Below are 18,541 nucleotides of genomic sequence, written 5' to 3' on the forward strand. Positions count from 1 at the left end.
TGGCACCCAGAGTAGTGTCTGAGTGGGAGGCACAACGCCGGCTTCTCCTGGCGCCCGCCAGGCTCCTCTCGGCGCAAAACCCACGCGCGGGATCCGGGGGACGCGGCGCCGCGGCTTTCCCCCAGGCTGCTGCTCTGCGAGAGGTGCGGGGATAACTTCGCTCTTGCTTGCTACTGGAGCTCCAGGGTGGAGGCAGCTGTCGCCCGCGATGCAACTTCTCAGCGGCTTCCTTCTGGTTCTCGCCCTGCAGATGGTGGGCGCGCAGGTGAGGGAAACTTCCGATCTGGCCAGAGCAGCCTTCCCCGGTCCCTGGCAGATTGGATCTGGGGGAGTCCCTGGATGGGGTCATCATCCCATAAAAAGGCACCATTCTCGCTTGCCTTGCCACACTGCTGAGCGTGGGGTTCCCTCCCACCAACCCAGGGAGCGAGCGAGCGAGCGAGCCGGCGTAGGGTAGGTCTCGGCAGCTGGTCCTGTCGCCTTGCTAAAATGCCAGGAATCGGGGCTCAAGTCTGGAATTCACATCCTCTGTCCCGGAAGCCTTGCCCCGATCACAGATACGTGGGAGCTGTTTGTGATTATTCAGCGGTGAACGCCACACACTCTCGAAGACTGCTGCTGTCAGGTGTTCCAAACCCGAAGGCTGAAAAGAGGTTCCGGGGCTAAACCCTCTGAGTCCAGGCACAAATCAAAATCCCTGCCTTCATGATATTTAGTGCTAAATTTTAAGAGTAGAGGTACTGGGGCTGCATAGAAAGCTTTTGATCTGGAAGAGTTTCACCCCCAATCTCAGATGGATAGGTTATTATTATAATCTTATATATTATAAGGATTACTTAATAATGCAAGGGAGAGCACTCTACATGTGCTTGGAGGCACTGTGATTATCTCCTGTATTCCAAGGCAGAACCTTGGCATTGGAGAGGGGTCTCCCGGGTTCAGATGAAAATCCAGGTGGGGCAGGAAACACAGTCCAGGTTAGTATGGAATCCTTCCCCAATCTTGTGCCCTCCAGATGTATTGGACTACAACCCCAACGTGATCAGCCAGCAGGGTCATTGTCCATACTGGGTGGGGATGATAGGAGTTGTAATCCAACATATCTGGAGAGCACCAGGTTGGGGGAGGCTGATTATGTGAAAGGCTCAAGAGGGGAGGCATGAATTCTTGGCAAATTGTTCAGTTTCAGAATGATTTATTGGCTTGGTAAATTATGCAATGTGGCCACAATATAAGTGAAGACGTCCAAGACGTTCAAAATTAATTGATACTGTTTAATTGCCTCATCCTATCTGCAGCCGGGATGCCCTTTTCCACCCTTCCTTATGGGTGAAACTGAGGGTGCTTTCAGATGGACAGCTCTTCTATGATTCTGTCCGTCAAAAGGCCTTGTGCAGCTATTTGGTTTTTCCCTCCTTAGAGGATTTTCTGTGGCAAGAAAAAAGATGGAAGAAGTGGTGGGAAAACATGGGAGGGTTACAAGTGGAACACCACATCATCTGGATCTCCCCATAAAATTCTGTGAATGAGGCAAGGCAATCGTACCATAAGAACATAAGCAGTGCCATGCTGGATTAGACCAAGGGTCCATCTAGTCCAGCATTCTGTTCACACAGTGGTCAACCAGCTGTCCATGGGAAACTCACAAGCAGGGCATGAGTGCAACAGCACCCCGCCACCCAAGTTCCCCAGCAACTGGTGTGCTTAGGCATACCATAAAAAAACTTATCTCAAAGCACCCTGAAACTTCAAGCAGTGACAGTGATTATAGAATCAGATCAATAGAAAGCATAAAAGTATGTGTATGTTTTGTGCAGCATCTGGATAGCTATTTCCAATAATGTGAATGTCACAGGTAGTATCCCCCCTGCTCCAGTGTCTTGCTATTTTCACTCTTTAACTCCTATGTCAAGTTGCTGCACCCAGATAGACTTTTAATAGGACTAGGAAAAAGCCACACAAATACACTCACTTAAGTCAAGAGCATCCAGGCTGAAAGCACCTTAAGGGTTTTCTGGAGTTATTAACTGGAATGGAATGCAGGTAAGCATTTGCCTACCCGTCTGCCTGCCTGCCTGCCTCCCAAACTTGCGATTGAATCTCTCCAGTGCCAAGCAGCCCACATCTTCCCACACAAACAAGCAGAGAAGCCTCTTGCTTGTGGTGGATTGCTGCCAAGAGCAAGAGCAGGAGGCTTCCCCTTCGTCTGGAAGGCGATTCCCTGGAGAGGATCTATCTTTTCCCCAGCATCACATCCTTAGGACATGTCTGGTTGGGATTTCGGAGACCAAGGGTGTCATTTCAGCTTTTTCAATCTCTGCAGCCCAGATGGATGCCTGCCTCAGTTCTCCTCCAATCCTCACGGTGACTTTCCATCACTGTTAGTTTCCTCCATGCACTGTGGTGAGATCCTTGCCCCTGAACATAACTTGGACACCTGGTCGTTACTGTCAGCGCCCGGCTGGGCTCATGGGAAGTTGCCGTCTGGCTTAGTGCATGCCCTTAAGCTGGCCTTCCCCAACCCGTTGCCCTTCAGGTGTATTGGACTACAACTTCCATCATCCCCAGCCAGCATGGGAGTTGTCATCCACGACATCCGAAGGTCATTCAGTTCGGGAAGGCTCCTCTAGATTCTTAAGACAGGGGTGAGAAACTCCTAACCCATGGACTGGAAATGGCTCATTGCACCTTTGGATCCAGTCCACAGCCTCCCCTTATTGGCCCAGCCCCCTGCCTGAATGAGACCTTTTTTTTTTTCTAATCCTAATTGCTGCAGGGGAGGCGGGTTAATTTTCAGGGAGTTACAGCTGGGGAGGGAAGAACTACACGCGTGCCCACACACACACACACACACACACACACACCTTTGTGCTGCAGAGGAAGAGCTGAAAGCTTAAGGTTTTACAGCAAAGTCTTCAATCTTTTCTGACCCAGGCCTTACCTTTAGTCCAAGCATGTTTTGGGGAACTCACTTCTTAATATTTTACCATGTATTTGTATAGTGGTAGTGCTGTCTTTGCAAGCCACCTTAAGTCTGGCTGCCACCCACTACTGGGTCTTCTTGACCTACCATTTGAAGACCAGTGGCTTAGAGGATACCTCTCTATTGGTCTGAATAAGTTAAAAATTGATGTATTTGCTTGGGCTAATTCTTTCAAAGCAGCAAAGTGTCAAACCTTGAAGATGTTTACTGGCATAGGAAAAATAAAATAAATAGAGCTGAATCTATTAAAAAAACTTTTAATCACATAAAAAGGTGCCCCCAATTAATTGGGCACCAAATTCTTAAAAAAAACCCTTATAAAATAGGCATCCCCCCTTTTTTCTCAATTAAGAGGGAATCTCTCTTCTAAAATGATACATACTCTAAGTCATGTGCATTATCTAAAAATAAAGTATGTTTTTTGCTTCAGAAATAGTTTCACCAATAGGCAGATTTACAAAGCAGTGCTATTGGCGGCTGTGTGTGAGAATCCCTGCTGGAGGAATCACCACTTTCTCCAACCAAAGTGGAAGATGAGGGGGAGTTTTAATCTCTCCTGCTTCCATTGTGTGTGTTTTAAAAAAATGTCCCGTTCACTGACACAAATGGGAGGGGAAATCACTAGGTTACCTTCAGGGCTAGCATAGTTTTTCTCCCTAGGGGGCATGTCAGGGAAACAAGGGGGCATTGGTTTCTGCTGATTCAAGGTCTCCCCTGATCTGCTCCTGACATGCCCTGGAACATTTGTTTCCCCCACACACACTGCCAGTGATACATCACGTCAGAGCTTCCCGCCAGCATACCAGAAGTTCCTGGGGCTCCTCTGAGGGCATAACTGCTACCCCACTAGTGCAACACTTCCACAGCATCCTACAGTCTGTCAGAGGCCAGTTGACAGGCTATATGATTGCAGCCTTAATCAACAGATTAATCAATTCATATGACTGATAGATTAATCAGATAAAACTCATATGATTAACCAGTTGAAATGTCTTAAATCAGGTTGCAGCCCTAACTTTAAAATAAAGTATGGATTTATTACTTATTTAATAAATTTATATACTGCTTACCATATTAAAAAAAATATCTTTAAGCAGTTATTCTTTCTCTTTTTTGTACTACGGTTTGCATTTTTTAAGACTTCCTCACAGTTCTGAATGTGGTAGCTCTTCCCTATCACAGGATGGAGCAGCGGATGTATATCCATGTATTGGATAATGTTCAGTGCTAATATCTGCATTATGTTATCAGTACTGTAGGGGTCCAAGTATGTGTTACCTCTCCTCCCTTGTTAGTTGAGGAAAGATGTATAAGGAGCTGCCTTATATTAGATCAGACTATTTGTCCATCTAGCCCTATATTGTCTACTCTGAATGGCAGAGATCTTTCCCCACACCTGATAGCTGATCCTTTTAACTGGAGATGCTAGGGATTGGGACCTTTTGCATGCGAACGTGTCCTTTACTATCCTTTAACCTGGCACTCCTTCGCACCTACACCTTTTCTTCCTTTCTGGAGTTTTGAACATCTTTGCTGAATATTTCTTCTTCATCTCAGGTTATCTCTATGATCAAAAGGAAAGGTTCCTCCTGTGCAAGCACTGAGTCATTGCTGACTCCTAGAGGGACACTGCTTTCTGCTTTAAAGAATATTCTACTATGTTGATCCAGCAAAACAGTGGCTCACACAATTAGTAGCTCAAGTCACCCAGTGGTATCCATTTAAGAGCAGAGGCTCTGAAAATGCAGTTACGATAGACAGCAAACTCACACGGGATGCTGTTGCACATAAGAAAGAAACTAATCTGGAGATTGAGCCTCCATGTGTATGCTGGCATTTCGAGGCATACCAAGGAACCACTGCATATGTGGGGTGGTTGAGGATGGGTTTTACCCAACTGTGAAGAAATGCCATATATATAACTGTTATTGTTCTGTAATGTTTACTTTGTGTGGCCCCTGTGAGGTTATAATGTATCTGAGTAGGCCTCAGGCCTTGGTTTGTTACTATCAAAGGCTTATGTAGTAGTTGTTTGTTGACATTCTGAAGGGGCAAAGAGAGACAGTGACTGAATATTGTTAGATGGAGACCAGGATCAGGTAAATTCAGTTCTGATTTGCTGGGAATTCTATCTAGGGTGAAAAGAGTGGTTGGGAAATTATAGTTCAGGACTTGACAGTTAAGTTAGTTAGTCTGTTGGTAGTTAAGAGAGGAAGACAATCTGCTGGTTGGTGGGTGGTGTTATAGAAGACTAGGAGAAAGCTGAGAAGAAAATGAATAGCTAAGTCTTGAATATTAAGCTATTCTTTCTCTGTGGAATAACCATACGTGGCTGGTAAAGATCAGGAGTAGGGAGCAGATGGCTGTGTTATGCCAGGAGGCTGCCCTGAGGTCTTGCCAGAAGGTTACAGAAGCAGGCAGTAAAAACCCAGACAAATTGTTCTGGCAGCCAGAAATACAACAGGAGGAGCTTTGGAGGTCAGAAGAAGACTGTACACAAGAGCTGAACCTGGTTGGGGTGTTTTTGGCTGGGGTGGAGATTTGGGGAATTTGGTCTGAGGTAAAATAAGTCATTAAGAGGCTTGTTGTAGCAGCAGCAGTGTCTCTTGAGTCCTTAAGAATTGTCACTAAGCAGTCTTTTGAAAACCCTGGGGTAAATATTAGTATTCTCTTATGTGTAAAATATCCCTTTAATAAATTAACTTGTTTAATAGTTCATCTTGTCTCTGGTGTTGGTGCCCTAAGCCTTTTATACCAGGAGGTTTTAAAATATTCTCAGAGAATTTGTGGCAGCAGAAAAGGGTCAGCTTATGGAACTTGGAGTTATAGCAGCAGAGAGCTCCTTAGGCCCTGAAATATAAGCATTTGCTAAAAATAAGAAGCCCTATAGGTGGGTTTGCCCAGTGAAGAAGCAGGTTCCTCATAGGCAGTGGCAGTGCTGGGGAGTAAAAATCCCCCATACCCACCTTTGTCGTTAGCTGAAAATTACTGATCAAATACACATGTCCATCACATTATTGTACCTCATGGTAGTTGCACACAGCACCTTTTCACTTATCCAACTAATTTCTTATCCAACCAAGCATGGTTATGAATTTTAATTCCAAGACACTCATCAGTACTTCACTTTTTAGAAAGCTATTATAATCAGATTCATGTGTGCTGCCTGAATAAGGTCTTGTGATCATGCAGTCAAATCCACAAGAAGAAACTGGTCCAAAGATGTTTCGCTTTTTTTTTTTTCTTTCCATTTTACCGACCATTTTGATTCCAGGACCATCAGGGCAAAAATTATGGCTATTTTTTTTGTTAAGAAGAAACTGATTTGTTGCTGATCACAATAGGCATGGGGAACTTTCCCATTTGGGGCAATGCATTCAATCCTGCCTTGCCCCTTTTCCATCTTTCCCTCTTTTCTGCCTCATCACTAGCAATCTTTATTTGCCTCACCCTTCCTTGTAAAAACTTTAGATTTACTGGATACAGGAAGTTGTGCACTAGACTGACATCTAGTGTCCCTAACTCAATGTTTCAAGGGGTTTGCAAGGAGACATGACATTGCTACTAGATTATTCATAGCAGGATTTTGGGGGAAGTGCTTAATTTCGGAAATGAGAGGTGCTGCAGCTAAAGCTTTTCAGGGAGTCATGTCCTCTTACTTGGAAACTCTTATTTCTAATCCCATATATGTGCAAGTTGATTGTATTTACTCATAGGTGAAGCAAAAGCACTCTGTGCCTGCTTATAGACATATTATTGGCAGTGTTATTAAAATGTCTATACTACCCCAATATAGAAATACTCTGGGTAGTTTTACATAAAAAGAAAATACAAAGAACAATTAAAATACAAGTGTTTCATATCTGGATCTGATACTAAAATGTGTTGTTGTTGTTTTAAACTGTGGAGCTTGTTTTAATGTTACATTTACATTATATTTTTATTGCGAATCATCTTGGTAGTCTTAATTAGGCGGAAAGGTGGAATGTAAATTAAGAACTTAGCTCAATGAATGTTCTGGGATCTAGTAAACCCTGGGCACAATCCCTTAGTCCTCATCCTTCATTGCAGGGGTAGACTACCTGGTGCTCTCCAGATGTTTTGGACTATGACTCCCAACAGCATGGCTAATGGTCAGGGATGATGGTAGTACAAAACATCTGAGGGTACCAGGTTGCCTACTCCTGTTATACTGAGACTACATCTAAGGACATGTAACTGAACTAAACTCATATTCCTCCCTAGTTTATCTTCTCCTATGTCTTCCTCCCCTCCTGCACAGTGTGGAGAAAGTGGATAGGGAGACATTTTTCTCCCTCCCTCCTAATACTAGAACCCAGGGTCATCCTATGAAGCTGATTGGTGGGAGATTGAGGACAGATAGAATCATAGAATAGTAGGTCTGGAAGGGGCCCACAAGGCCATCGAGTCCAACCCCCTGCTCAATGCTGGAATCCAAGTCAGAGCATCCCCGACAAATGGCTGTCCAGCCTCGTCTTGAAGGCCTCCAGTGTGGGAGAGCCCACCACCTCCCTAGGTAATTGGTTCCATTGTCATATTGCTCTAACAGTCGGGAAGTTTTTCCTGATGTTCAGCCGGAATCTGGCTTCCTGTAACTTGAGCCCATTATTCCGTGTCAAGCACTCTGGCTTGATCAAGAAGACATCCTGTCCTTCCTCTCTGTGACAACCTTTCAAGTACTTGAAGAGCGCTATCATATCTCCCCTCAGTCTTCTCTTCTCAAGGCTAAACATGCCCAGTTCTTTCAGTCTCCCTTCAGAGGGTTTGTTTCCAGTCCCCTGATCATCTTTGTTGCCCTCCTCTGAACCCTCTCCAGCTTGTCTGCATCCTTCTTAAAGTGTGGCACCCAGAACTGGACACAGTACTTCAGATGAGGCCTAACCAGTGCTGAGTAGAGGGGAACTAGCACTTCCTGGGATTTGGAAGCGATGCTTCTATTAATGCAGCCCAAAATAGCATTTGCCTTTTTTGCAGCCACATCACATTGTTGGCTCATCTTCAGCTTGTGATCTACAATTCCAAGATCCTTCTCGCTTGTTGTGTTGTTGAGCCACGTATCCCCCATCTTGTAACTGTGCATTTGGTTTCTTTTTCCTAGGTGCAGAGCTTGGCATTTATCCCTATTAAATGTCATTCTGTTGTTTTCTGCCCAGCGCTCCAGTCTGTCAAGATCACTTTGAATTTTGTTTCTGTCTTCCAAAGTATTAGTTATCCCACCCAATTTTGTGTCATCTGCAAATCTGAGAAGCATTCCTTGCACCTCCTCCAAGTCATTAATAAAAATGTTGAAGAGCACTGGGCCCAGGACTGAGCCCTACAGTACCCCGCTCATTACCTCTCCCCAGTTTGAGAAGATCCCATTGATAAGCACTCTTTGAGTCCGATTCTGTATCCAATTGTGGATCCACTGGATCGTTGTTTCACCTAGCCCACTTTGAACTAGTTCGCTAATCAGGATATCATGGGGCACTTTGTCAAAAGCTTTGCTGAAGTCGAGGAATATTATGTCTACAGCATTCCCATTGTCCCCAAGGGAGGTGATCTGATCCAAAACTGAGATCAGATTCGTCTGGCAGGATTTGTTCTTGACAAATCCATGTTGGCTTTGAGTAATCACTGCATTGTTTTCAAGGTGTTTACGGATGGACTGCTTTATAATCTGCTCCAGAATTTTCCCAGGGATTGATGTCAGACTGACTGGTCTGTAGTTCCCAGGTTCCTCCTTTTTGCCTTTTTTTGAAGATAGGGACAAAATTAGCCCTCCTCCAGTCATCTGGCACTTCACCTGTCGTCCATGATTTCTCAAAGATAATAGACAGTGGTTCTGAGAGTTCTTCTGCCAGTTCCTTTATTACTTTAGGATGCAGTTCCTCTGGCCCTGGAGATCTGAACTCATTCTAAGTAATTAAGTGTTCCTCGACCATATGCCCCATATGCCTATCGATCTCAAGCTGCAGTCCTGCCCCTCCAGCCTGTACTTCACCTTTGCCGGGGGGGTCATAGGCCCTCTTTTGGGAGAAGACTAAGCCAAAGTAGGAACTGAGCACCTCTGCCTTTTGTCATCTGTTATCATTTTGCCATCCTTATTTAATAGCTGAACTACCATTTCTTTCCTCTGTCTTTTACTGTGCACGTAGCTGAAGAAAGCCTTTTTGTTGCTTTTAGCATCCCTCGCTAACCTCAGCTCGTTCTCAACTTTAGCCTTCCTGATGCCATCCCTGCAATTCTGTGCTACTGCCTGTACTCTTCCTTTGTTACTCGGCCTTCTTTCAACTTCCTATATGTGTCCTTTTTTGTTTTCATGTAATCTCTAAGCTTTTTGTGAAGCCACACTGGCTTCCTCTGTTGTCTTCCATCTTTTCTTCTTGTTGGAATTGTTTGTAATTGTGCCTTGAGAATTTCCTTTTTTCAAAGCTCCCACCCATCTTGGACCCCTTTTCTCATTAGAGTTGCTTGCCATGGGACCTTACCAATCATTGTTTTGAGTTTATTAAAATCAGCTCTCCTAAAATTCAGGGCACGCGTTTGACTACACTCGGCTTCTGCTTCCCTTAGAACCAAGAACTCAAGTATAACATGGTCGCTTTCCCCCAGAGTTCCTGTAACTGCTACTTTATCCACTAAGTCATCTCTGTTGGTTAGGATCAAGTCAAGGATAGCCGATCCTCTAGTTCCTTCCTCTACTTTCTGTAGGAGGAAGTTATCTGCCACACAAGTCAGGAATTTCGTGGAGGGGCCATGTTTTGCAGAATTTGTCTCCCAACAAATATCGGGGAAATTGAAGTCTCCCATTACTACTACTTCACGTCTCCTTGAAACACTGGCTATTTGCTTTTCAAAAGTTTCATCCTCGTCTTCTCCTTGATCAGGTGGCCGGTAGTAGACCCCGACCACCAGGTTCCTTTTATTCTTTGCTCCATTTATTTTGATCCAGATGCTCTCAATGAGGCTACCAAGCTCATCCTCCTGTATTTCTGTGCAGAGATATGTATTTTTCACACGTAGTGCAACTCCACTTCCCTTTCTGTTCCTCCTGTTCTTTTTGAACAAGTTATATCCTTCAATAAAGATAAAAGAAAGTACTTCTTCACACAGGGCATAGTTAAACGATGGAATTCACTTCCACAGGATCTAGTCATGGCCCCCAGTTTGGATGGCTTTAAAAGGGGGTTGGACAAATTCATGGAAGAAGAAGGGTATTAGCAGCTACTAGTCCTGATGCCCCTTCATGGATCACTGCCTTGTTGTGGCGAAGGGGCTTGCGTAACTCAGTGAAGCCATACGCTACCTCCAGTATCAGAGGCAGTATGCCTATGTACACCAGTTTTGGGCAGAAGGGTGCTGTTGCACTCATGTCTTGCTTGTGAGTTTCCCATGGGCAGCTGGTTGGCCACTGTGTGAACAGAATGCTGAACTAGGTGGATCCTTGGTCTGATCCAACATGGCTCTAATTGTGTTCTTATGTTCTTTGTTGTCTCTGCTGTGTCGAATACTGGATTTTAAGCTCTTTATGGCAGGGACTTGTCTTCTTGCTACTCTCTAATGCATCGTGACCACTGATGGCAATACATCAATAATAAATCATAATAAATAATAGAACAATAAAAAAGTGATATGCAGATTAACTAGGGCTGCAGATTTCCTATTCTCCCAACACACCTTTGGAATTGGGGAAAATATATGCTAGCTAGCATACATAATTTCACTCCCTTTGCAACTGATGGAAGGGAAGCTTTAGTTAAAACTAAAGGAGAAAAAACCTGAAAGGGGTGGGGGAGAAAAACACTGCTCCTCCCTCCTTTCCATCATGCCCATATGAGCTTGGCAGGGCTTTGGATAAGGCAGTTTGAACACCTTCATATCTCCTCCACCCACACCCGTAGGATTGCTTTGCCCCTAACTGAATGAATGAATGTTCTGTGTTCTAGTAGGCCCCGGACCGGAACATGTGGACAGTGCCTTCAGCTGAAGGCTTTCCTTGCAGCATCTTCTTAAGTAGCTCTTATTCAAGAAAAGAAAATACTGCCGTGTGTGTGTGTGTGTGTGTGTGTGTGTGTATGTGTGTGTGTGTGTATGTGTATATATATGAGGTCAATGCTGTTATCTTCTGTGCCTTAACAAAAAGATCCACACTGAATTCAACTTTTCATTGTAGTGTGTTTAGCTCTCTCTTCCCAGAGTGCCTTGGGAAAATTACCATTTCTCCCTTCCCTCTCTTCCCCCATACCTTTCTCCCTAGAGGCCAGACAAGGTTCTTCCAGACAGCACCACTGAAGGGGCAGGTGAGTGTGAAGCTTGTTCCTTTCTTGCAGTTCTGAAAGTCGCTCCAAGAGGACACGTGTGAAGGGAACAAAATTGGAGGCCGTACATCTTTCTCTTTCTTTTGGCACATCAGAGAATTGTTAGTTGGTTCAAGCATGTAGGGAACTTTGCTGCCAGTGAGTTCCTAACGATTTGACATGACTTTAAATGCATCTTTGCATTTCATGTGCAGGTTTTCTAAAAACGCAAATAGCAGTTGCTGTGTGTGTGTGTGTGTGTGTGAGAGAGAGAGAGAGAGAGAGAGAGAGAGAATATTATCGGGATCACACCAGGTGGGGGGTGGGGTGGGATGTAACTCTTCTGCAATCCAAAGGAAAATCCTCCTATAAAAGTTGGAATTTGCATAGGGAGGAAATTCCATTAGGGCTAAATGGGGGATTTCCTCATTCAATAGCATATCCAGTCTGGCTCCCTGAATCATCTGCAAGAAAAATGCAGCCAGCTTAGTTGTTGAGAGCATGGTGCTAATAACCCCAAGGCCAAGGACTGGGGAGGGTCCATAGCTCAGGGACAGACCACCTGCTTTGCATGGAGAAGGTCCCAGTTTTAGTCTCTGCCATCTCCAGTTAAAAGGGTTAGGTAGCATGTGGCAAGAGAAACTGCAGCCTGAAACCATGGAGAGCCACAGCCACTTAAGAGTAAACCAGACTTTTCCACCCTGGTGTTGTCTGGATGTGTTAGACTGGAGCTCCCATAATTCCCAGCCAGCATGGCCATGTAGAAAATACCGTGATGGAGGGTACCTAGTGCGAGGCTGCTGTTCCATCAGTTATCTGAAGGAACAGAGCAACATCGCTCCCCCGTTGTGTGTGTTTTAAACCTATTTGTATCTTTTTAGTTGTATCCTTTCACGACGTTTGGAATCGCAGCTTCTGCCAGCCCTTGGAAAAACTGGTCAATATTATGTCAGAGTACCCCAGTGAAGTAGAGCATGTATTCAGCCCTTCCTGTGTCTCCTTGCGCCGCTGCAGTGGATGCTGCTCAGATGAGAGACTCCAGTGTGTCCCAACGGAGATGGGCAACATCACCATGCAGGTAGGAGATTGTACTACGTGGTCCTGGTTGTCATGAAGTCACAGCTCAAAGATTTGGGTCCCTCCCTACTGTCTCTCCATGTAATAGTTGTGTGCCCATCTTGACTTTATGTCGTCATATCTCAGACAATGAGCACATCTGGGAAACTGAGGGTCATGAAGGTTAAATGGACCTCCATAGTAATTCCTAATGATTGGCTTAAACAGGAACTGGAGATTATTTCTCCATATTTTTAAAACTTTACAGCTCCATAGCCCTGGCGGGTACAGAGGTGGTCCAGTCATGAGGATAAATGAGGCTATTGCCTCAGGGCCAAATTAGACTATACCTTAAGGGCATAGTCCTATGCATGTTTAGACAGAAAAAAGGTCTTATAACAGCATGCTGGTGGGGAATGCTGGGAGTTGTAGGAAACATGCACAGGATTGGGCCTAAATATGTATATGCTGTTAATGTGTCTTGTTTTTACTTTAAAAATGAAAACCATGTATGCAAATGCTGATCAGGATCAGGACCACAGCACATGTAGTTGGGTAACCCTTTCTTCTCACGCCATCTAGTCCCAGTGGAGACCAATTCTCTGAATCTATTATTTGCCTCAAGAGGGAAGCCGCCCTCGGTGCAAATTTAGGGTTCCTTCACATGGAGCTTTTATCCTACTGTTGAGATTGGTTGCTCACGGAAGCCTTAAGGCCCTTTAAATAACGCCGTCAACCTCCAGGGCGTCCCTGCACTAAATGACCTTTATTCCATTTTTCAATAGGTTGGAGATAATGAGGTATCAAATTACCCCTGTTGCGTTCCCCTTGAGTTCCCTCCATGAAAAAGGAAAAGCTGCAAGAAGAGGAGCTAGACCAATGAAACTCATGGAAGACTCAGATAAGGGGGAGAAGGAGGGGGAAAGGGGAGGGGGAAAAGGAAGCATATGTAAAGAGAGTCCGTTGTGATCCTGCTTTTAAAACGGAAGCAGAAAGTCCCGTTTTAAATGCAGGATTTTAGAGATGGTCTCAGAGAGATGATTTCTACTGGAACCAACAACACTCTCTGGTCCTAATCCTGCTTGTCATCATCCCCTCTGGACTGTTATTTTTAAAGTACAAATACATATTATGAACACATACATGTGTTTAACACATTGTCTACTTTGGCTCTCAGGCAGCAGATCTGCCCCATTGAGCCAGGAAATTCTTCTGCACAAGTGCTATTGAAATGAATGGGAAATGCTCTGTTCCTGTGTATTAATTAGTGGGGGGCGATAGAGAGGGGAGGGAGGTGCCTCTTGGATTTTCCATCTCTGATCCCAGAATGTCTTGGGCCATGTGGCAGGAGCACAGGAAGGCAGTAGAGAGAGACATTCTCAGAGAGTTACCAAGGTTTCACCCTTTCAGGTCATGAAGATCCATTCAGAGAAGCCAACCTACGTGGAGCTGTCCTTCATTGAGCACAGGAAATGTTTGTGCAGGTATGCAACTTTGCTGTGCCATTTGGCAAACCCAGAACCAGCCCTACCATTAGGCGGAGTGAGAAGGCTTCCTCAGTCAACATCCTGAGTGCTCCCCCCAGCTGTTCTTCTCTATCAGAGTTAGAGGACTGAACTGTGTATGCTGCACAGCCTGTCCTGGGTTCCCTAAACTAGCCTGTTGCCTCAGATATAGGGGAGGATCCCATTGCTAGTACTGGAGTAAGATTCAACTGCCAGTCCAGTCAGTTTATGTACACGGCATGGGGAGAGGGCACCATTATGTCTTTTACCTCGGGCGGCAAAATGCCTTGGGCCATCCCTGGGCAAACCTGAGTATCCAGTGCATCATAATACTAAAATTTGGGATGGGTAGGGGAGGGGGCACCTTAATTAAACTGACAAGCCCCTCCCCTTGTCTCCTCCTAATTTTAGCCTTCTAAAAAAGTAGCTAAGGGAGCCAGCACAAAAGGTGAAAATGCCTCAGGGATCCTTTTAATGTCTATCTGTTGTCTGTGTGTGTGTCTCTGTGTGTGTTTTTATGTAAATTGTTTTAAAACTTTGTATACTGTATTTTTAATGGTTTTTAATCTTTGTAAACCACTTAGAGAGCTTTGGCCGTGGGGTGGTATATAAATATAAATAATAATAGCAGCTAGGGAAGATGATCTCAATTGTCATCATAGCGAACTTCGCTGGTCTCCACCACCCCTGGATTGAAAAGGATTTTTTCATTAGGTTCCTCAACACTGTAGATTTACATACCCAAATTAGCAGCAGTTAGATTAATTTAAGATTTCTAGGGGGTCAGAAAGTTGACTCACTGCCCCTCTCAGCAGGAAGAGGTTGTTCCATCATTTGTTCTGCTTTCAGAAGCACAAAGTACACTTCTCTCTGAGGCCTGTCAGAAATAATGAGGATTTGTAGGCTCCATTAGAGCCAAGGCTGTCAGAGTAATTAGATCTCCTTAGTCTGCCACTCCTTAAAGTATGAGAACTTAGAACCCAAAGAGGTGGCTGTCCTAAACTGTCAGTTTCGAGGTAACTACCTGCTCTTAAAGAACCCCCTCACATTGTATATGTTTGCTGTGTTAAAAATAAATTAATAATAAAAATCTGTGCCCAAGCAGTTTAACTTTTGTGCCAGAAAAAGCTGGATTATGTGATGGCACAGATCATGCAATTATACATAGTTTGTCTTATTTTACATAATTCTGCATTTGCATTTTACATAATTTATCCTGGTTTTGCTAGTCATAGATGTGTAGGCCACTGAAGCCCCATCCCTAACCTCAGAGATTTAAGCAGACATCGTTCATACGCCGTCAAACATATCTTCACAGTCATAAGGGCTAGAAACCTGCTTTAAAAACTAAAACATTAAGCTAAGGTTCTCAGGAAGCCAAATTCTGCACCCAGTGACACATTCTGTATGTTTTCTAGGCTCCAGCTGAATTGCACCATATATACAGGTTTGCAGGTGCCCTGCGTGCCTGATGTTTAATGAGCTGGCAACCAAGAGATAAAATGTAGTAGCAGTATGTCCATCTATGATACTCGGGACCTTGATAGGAACCTCATCTTCCTAAAATGAATAATGAAACAATCCCTGTTACTATTACAACTCTCTTTCGCAACACACACACATTTTATAATTCTTCACTTCCAGCTTGTGCCCTTGCTCTCACAAGCAGAGGCAGGTTCAGAACTGCCTTTTCAAAACAATTATGCTTTAGTTTAACCAGAATTTTGCATGTGGAATAATAAGTCAGGCCTCTGGAATCCCAAAAATGGAGGATTTCATACTGGTAATATTTGGCAGGTTATTCACAATGATACTGAGAGCACTAATAATTCTTAGCTCCTGCTAATCTTGTTTGTGTGGAACATGCTTTGTAACTGAGGGTGCATCCCTCTTTTTAAAACCTGTATCCTTGTTGTGTTTGCTCCCTAAAGGGATCTACACAGGGGTTGAAAGTCACTTGCTGTGTGCTGCCCTCCTTTATTTCTAGTTACCAATTCCCCCCAATGCACATTCAAATATTTGAAATTCAAGTGTATGTGCAATCGAGTCATGGAACTGGTTCGCACATAACGATAAATCATGGTTTAATTAACCATAGTTGGTTGAATCGTGGGGTGTTACGTGCAAACCTAGAACTATGGGTTAACCATGACCTGGTTTGCACATAACAGCAGGAAATTGTGGGTTAATTAATTTGCAAGGATCACATGCCACCACCATTTTTAATATGTAACCTCTAATCATCCCAACCGGAGGTTGCTCTGTGACATGCAAATCCGGACACTATGGGTTAATCTTGGGTCAACCAACCTACAGTTAACCTAGAAGTAGTTGTTAGGTTAACTGTGTACTGTTTAACCTAAGATTAACTGATAGTGTCCAGATTCGGATGTCATGGAGCAACCTCCAATCAGGCCAATTGGAGGGCACATATTCAAAATGGCAGTGGCATGCGCCAGGCACATGCTGGTATAAATCATGGTTTGTTCAGTTGTCTCCAGACAAAGGGCTGTTTGCAAGTAATGACAACCCATCAGTTAAAAAACCAATAAGTTGTCATGCACGAGTGGGCATGCTGCCTGAAGCACACCTCCCTCTTCTGCTTTCCCTCCACAACCAATGATCAGCTCCTTCAGAGGTTGTGGGGCATGACATGTGAAACCAAACCTCTGGGTTGTTTAGGGGCTAAACGACCCAGCGGTTAACCCAACAACAGACCATGGATTAACCACTTGGTTGTTTAGCCCCTAAACAACCTAGTAGTCTGGGTTTGCACATCACTCTCCACAGCCTATGAAGTAGCTGGTCATGGGTTGTGGAGTAAAAGTGGAAGAGGCAGCTGCGCTGCAGGCAGCACGCCCACTTGCCCCCACTTGTGCATGACAACCCATTGGTTTTTTAACTACTGGGTTGTCGTTACATGTGAACCAGGTCAAATCCTAGGTAGAGCAACAACCATTGTTTAATTAACCCATGGGTTAGCATTACATGAGAGTTAGGCCATGCTGTCATAAGACTGTTAACAGCATTTCTCCTGGGTTTGGAGGCCCAGGTCAATGAGGTGATTGCTCTAATCAGAGCATGAACCATCCTGACTGGGAATTATGGGAATTGCAGTCCAACACATCTAGAGGGCACCAGTTTGGGGAAGCCTGGCCTTTAGTAAGAGTAAGTAGGGATCCTGGTTCAGTGATAGAAAGTGGGGGAGGGATGTGGGAAAACTTGGCATCTATGAGCAATAGAGGCCAGCAGAAGATGGGGGCACGAGTCTGACTAGTGTAAGAGAGAATGGGGCTCCGAATTCCTTATGAAAATGGGATCCCCACATTTGTGATGCACTACTGCTGACACCCTTTGTATTGTACTAGCACCAGTCTCTGGAGCTTTCTGAGTCAGGTGGGGTGTGGATGGACAGCGCTCAAGGAGCTTCACACCCCAACACCACAGCCACAGTGTGTGGGCCTGCATGCACTTTCAGAGGCTCTGACCTTGCCTCTTTGTAGTTCCACAGCATCAGGACCTTTAATATCCATAAGTGTGCAGACAACCATATTCCAAACGTGACTGTCAAACTCTCTTCTCCCTAGGCCTCGGCAAGGTGCTCTGAAGACAGGGAGGTAAGTGGAATTACTAAGGATTCTGGATGTTGGGACTCTTTGCAGTGTCTCATCTCCCACCCATTCTTCTTTTTTCCCCCTCTTCCCTCCAAAAGGAGGAGGAGACCCAAGGGACGCAGCAAGAGGAAGCGGGCAAGGCAGAGACCCCAAAAATTGATCTCTATGTGAGTATCAACACCAGGGAGATGGGGAGGAATAAATACTGCGAATCGTGGATAGAGGTAGATGTTTTCTCCCAGTAGTGCCTGCTTTGGCTCCAGTTTTCCGGCACGGATGATGTGAAACTAGTGGATTCCACTGCAAAGAAAAAGCCTATTGCCCATCTGAAAACCTCATATTACTTTTTAAATATTCATTACATCCATATGGCTTCTGCTGCATGTATATCATCATCCCCATGGTGCTTTGGGTTCTGGCTTTATTTTGATGATAGCTCCCTCAGGTTCTCAGGCCAAAGAAACATGACTTACATTGCAGCTTGTACTAGAATCATTTTTGAGGTGTTCTTTTTCTTTAGGATGGGTTAGCTAATTCCATTTAGTGCCTATGGAGAGGAGGGGCTATTAGCTCATTCCCAGAAGCTGTCTTTGGATGTAGGAACACATGGTTGGCACTAAACGAATGTTGTTTAATAGCATCTGCGACTCAAACCCAAAAGGGAACAATTCCGATCCAGCTAAAAGTAGTTGAATTTAAGTCCCATTGAAATAAATGAGACTTAGGATACAACACTATTTATTTTATTTTATTTATTTAATTAATTTCATTTCTATACTGCCCAATAGCTGAAGCTCTCTGGGCGGTTCACAAAAAAACAAAACAAAACCCCTATGCATGTTAAGACAAAAAAAGGTCTTACAACTCCCAACATTCCCAGCCAGCCATGCTGGTTGGGGAATTTAGGACTTTTTTCTGTTGATATATGCAAAGGATTGCACCCTAAAATAGTTAGGGTGCAGCTGCACATTAGTGCAGCTAATGTGTTCCACTTATTTCAACAGGATTTGAGTAGAATCCAACCCACATTTTCAGTCAAGTCTGTAACAGTGCTGCTGCTACTGGTGAGGCATTTCTGTGGCC

General features: G+C 44.4%; 1 protein-coding gene across 4 annotated transcripts in view; it reads left to right on the forward strand.

Moving 5' to 3' along the window:
• Positions 1-18,541, forward strand: part of PGF (placental growth factor) — a 26,238-nt gene continuing 7,697 nt past the window's right edge. For 3 of the 4 annotated variants that reach the window (XM_084842275.1, XM_084842265.1, XM_084842254.1), the window contains exons 1-6: positions 1-265; positions 11,244-11,286; positions 12,165-12,361; positions 13,750-13,823; positions 17,432-17,461; positions 17,557-17,625. In XM_084842275.1, the coding sequence (XP_084698401.1) occupies positions 209-265; positions 11,244-11,286; positions 12,165-12,361; positions 13,750-13,823; positions 17,432-17,461; positions 17,557-17,625 (470 nt within the window). In that variant the 5' untranslated portion in view covers positions 1-208. The remainder of the gene's footprint in view (positions 266-11,243; positions 11,287-12,164; positions 12,362-13,749; positions 13,824-17,431; positions 17,462-17,556; positions 17,626-18,541) is intronic. The other variant, XM_084842286.1, reaches the window with a different exon arrangement.

Source organism: Heloderma suspectum, chromosome 1, assembly GCF_057233095.1.
Source record: "Heloderma suspectum isolate Gila_16-S chromosome 1, 16-S_ref, whole genome shotgun sequence".
NCBI lineage: Eukaryota > Metazoa > Chordata > Lepidosauria > Squamata > Helodermatidae > Heloderma > Heloderma suspectum.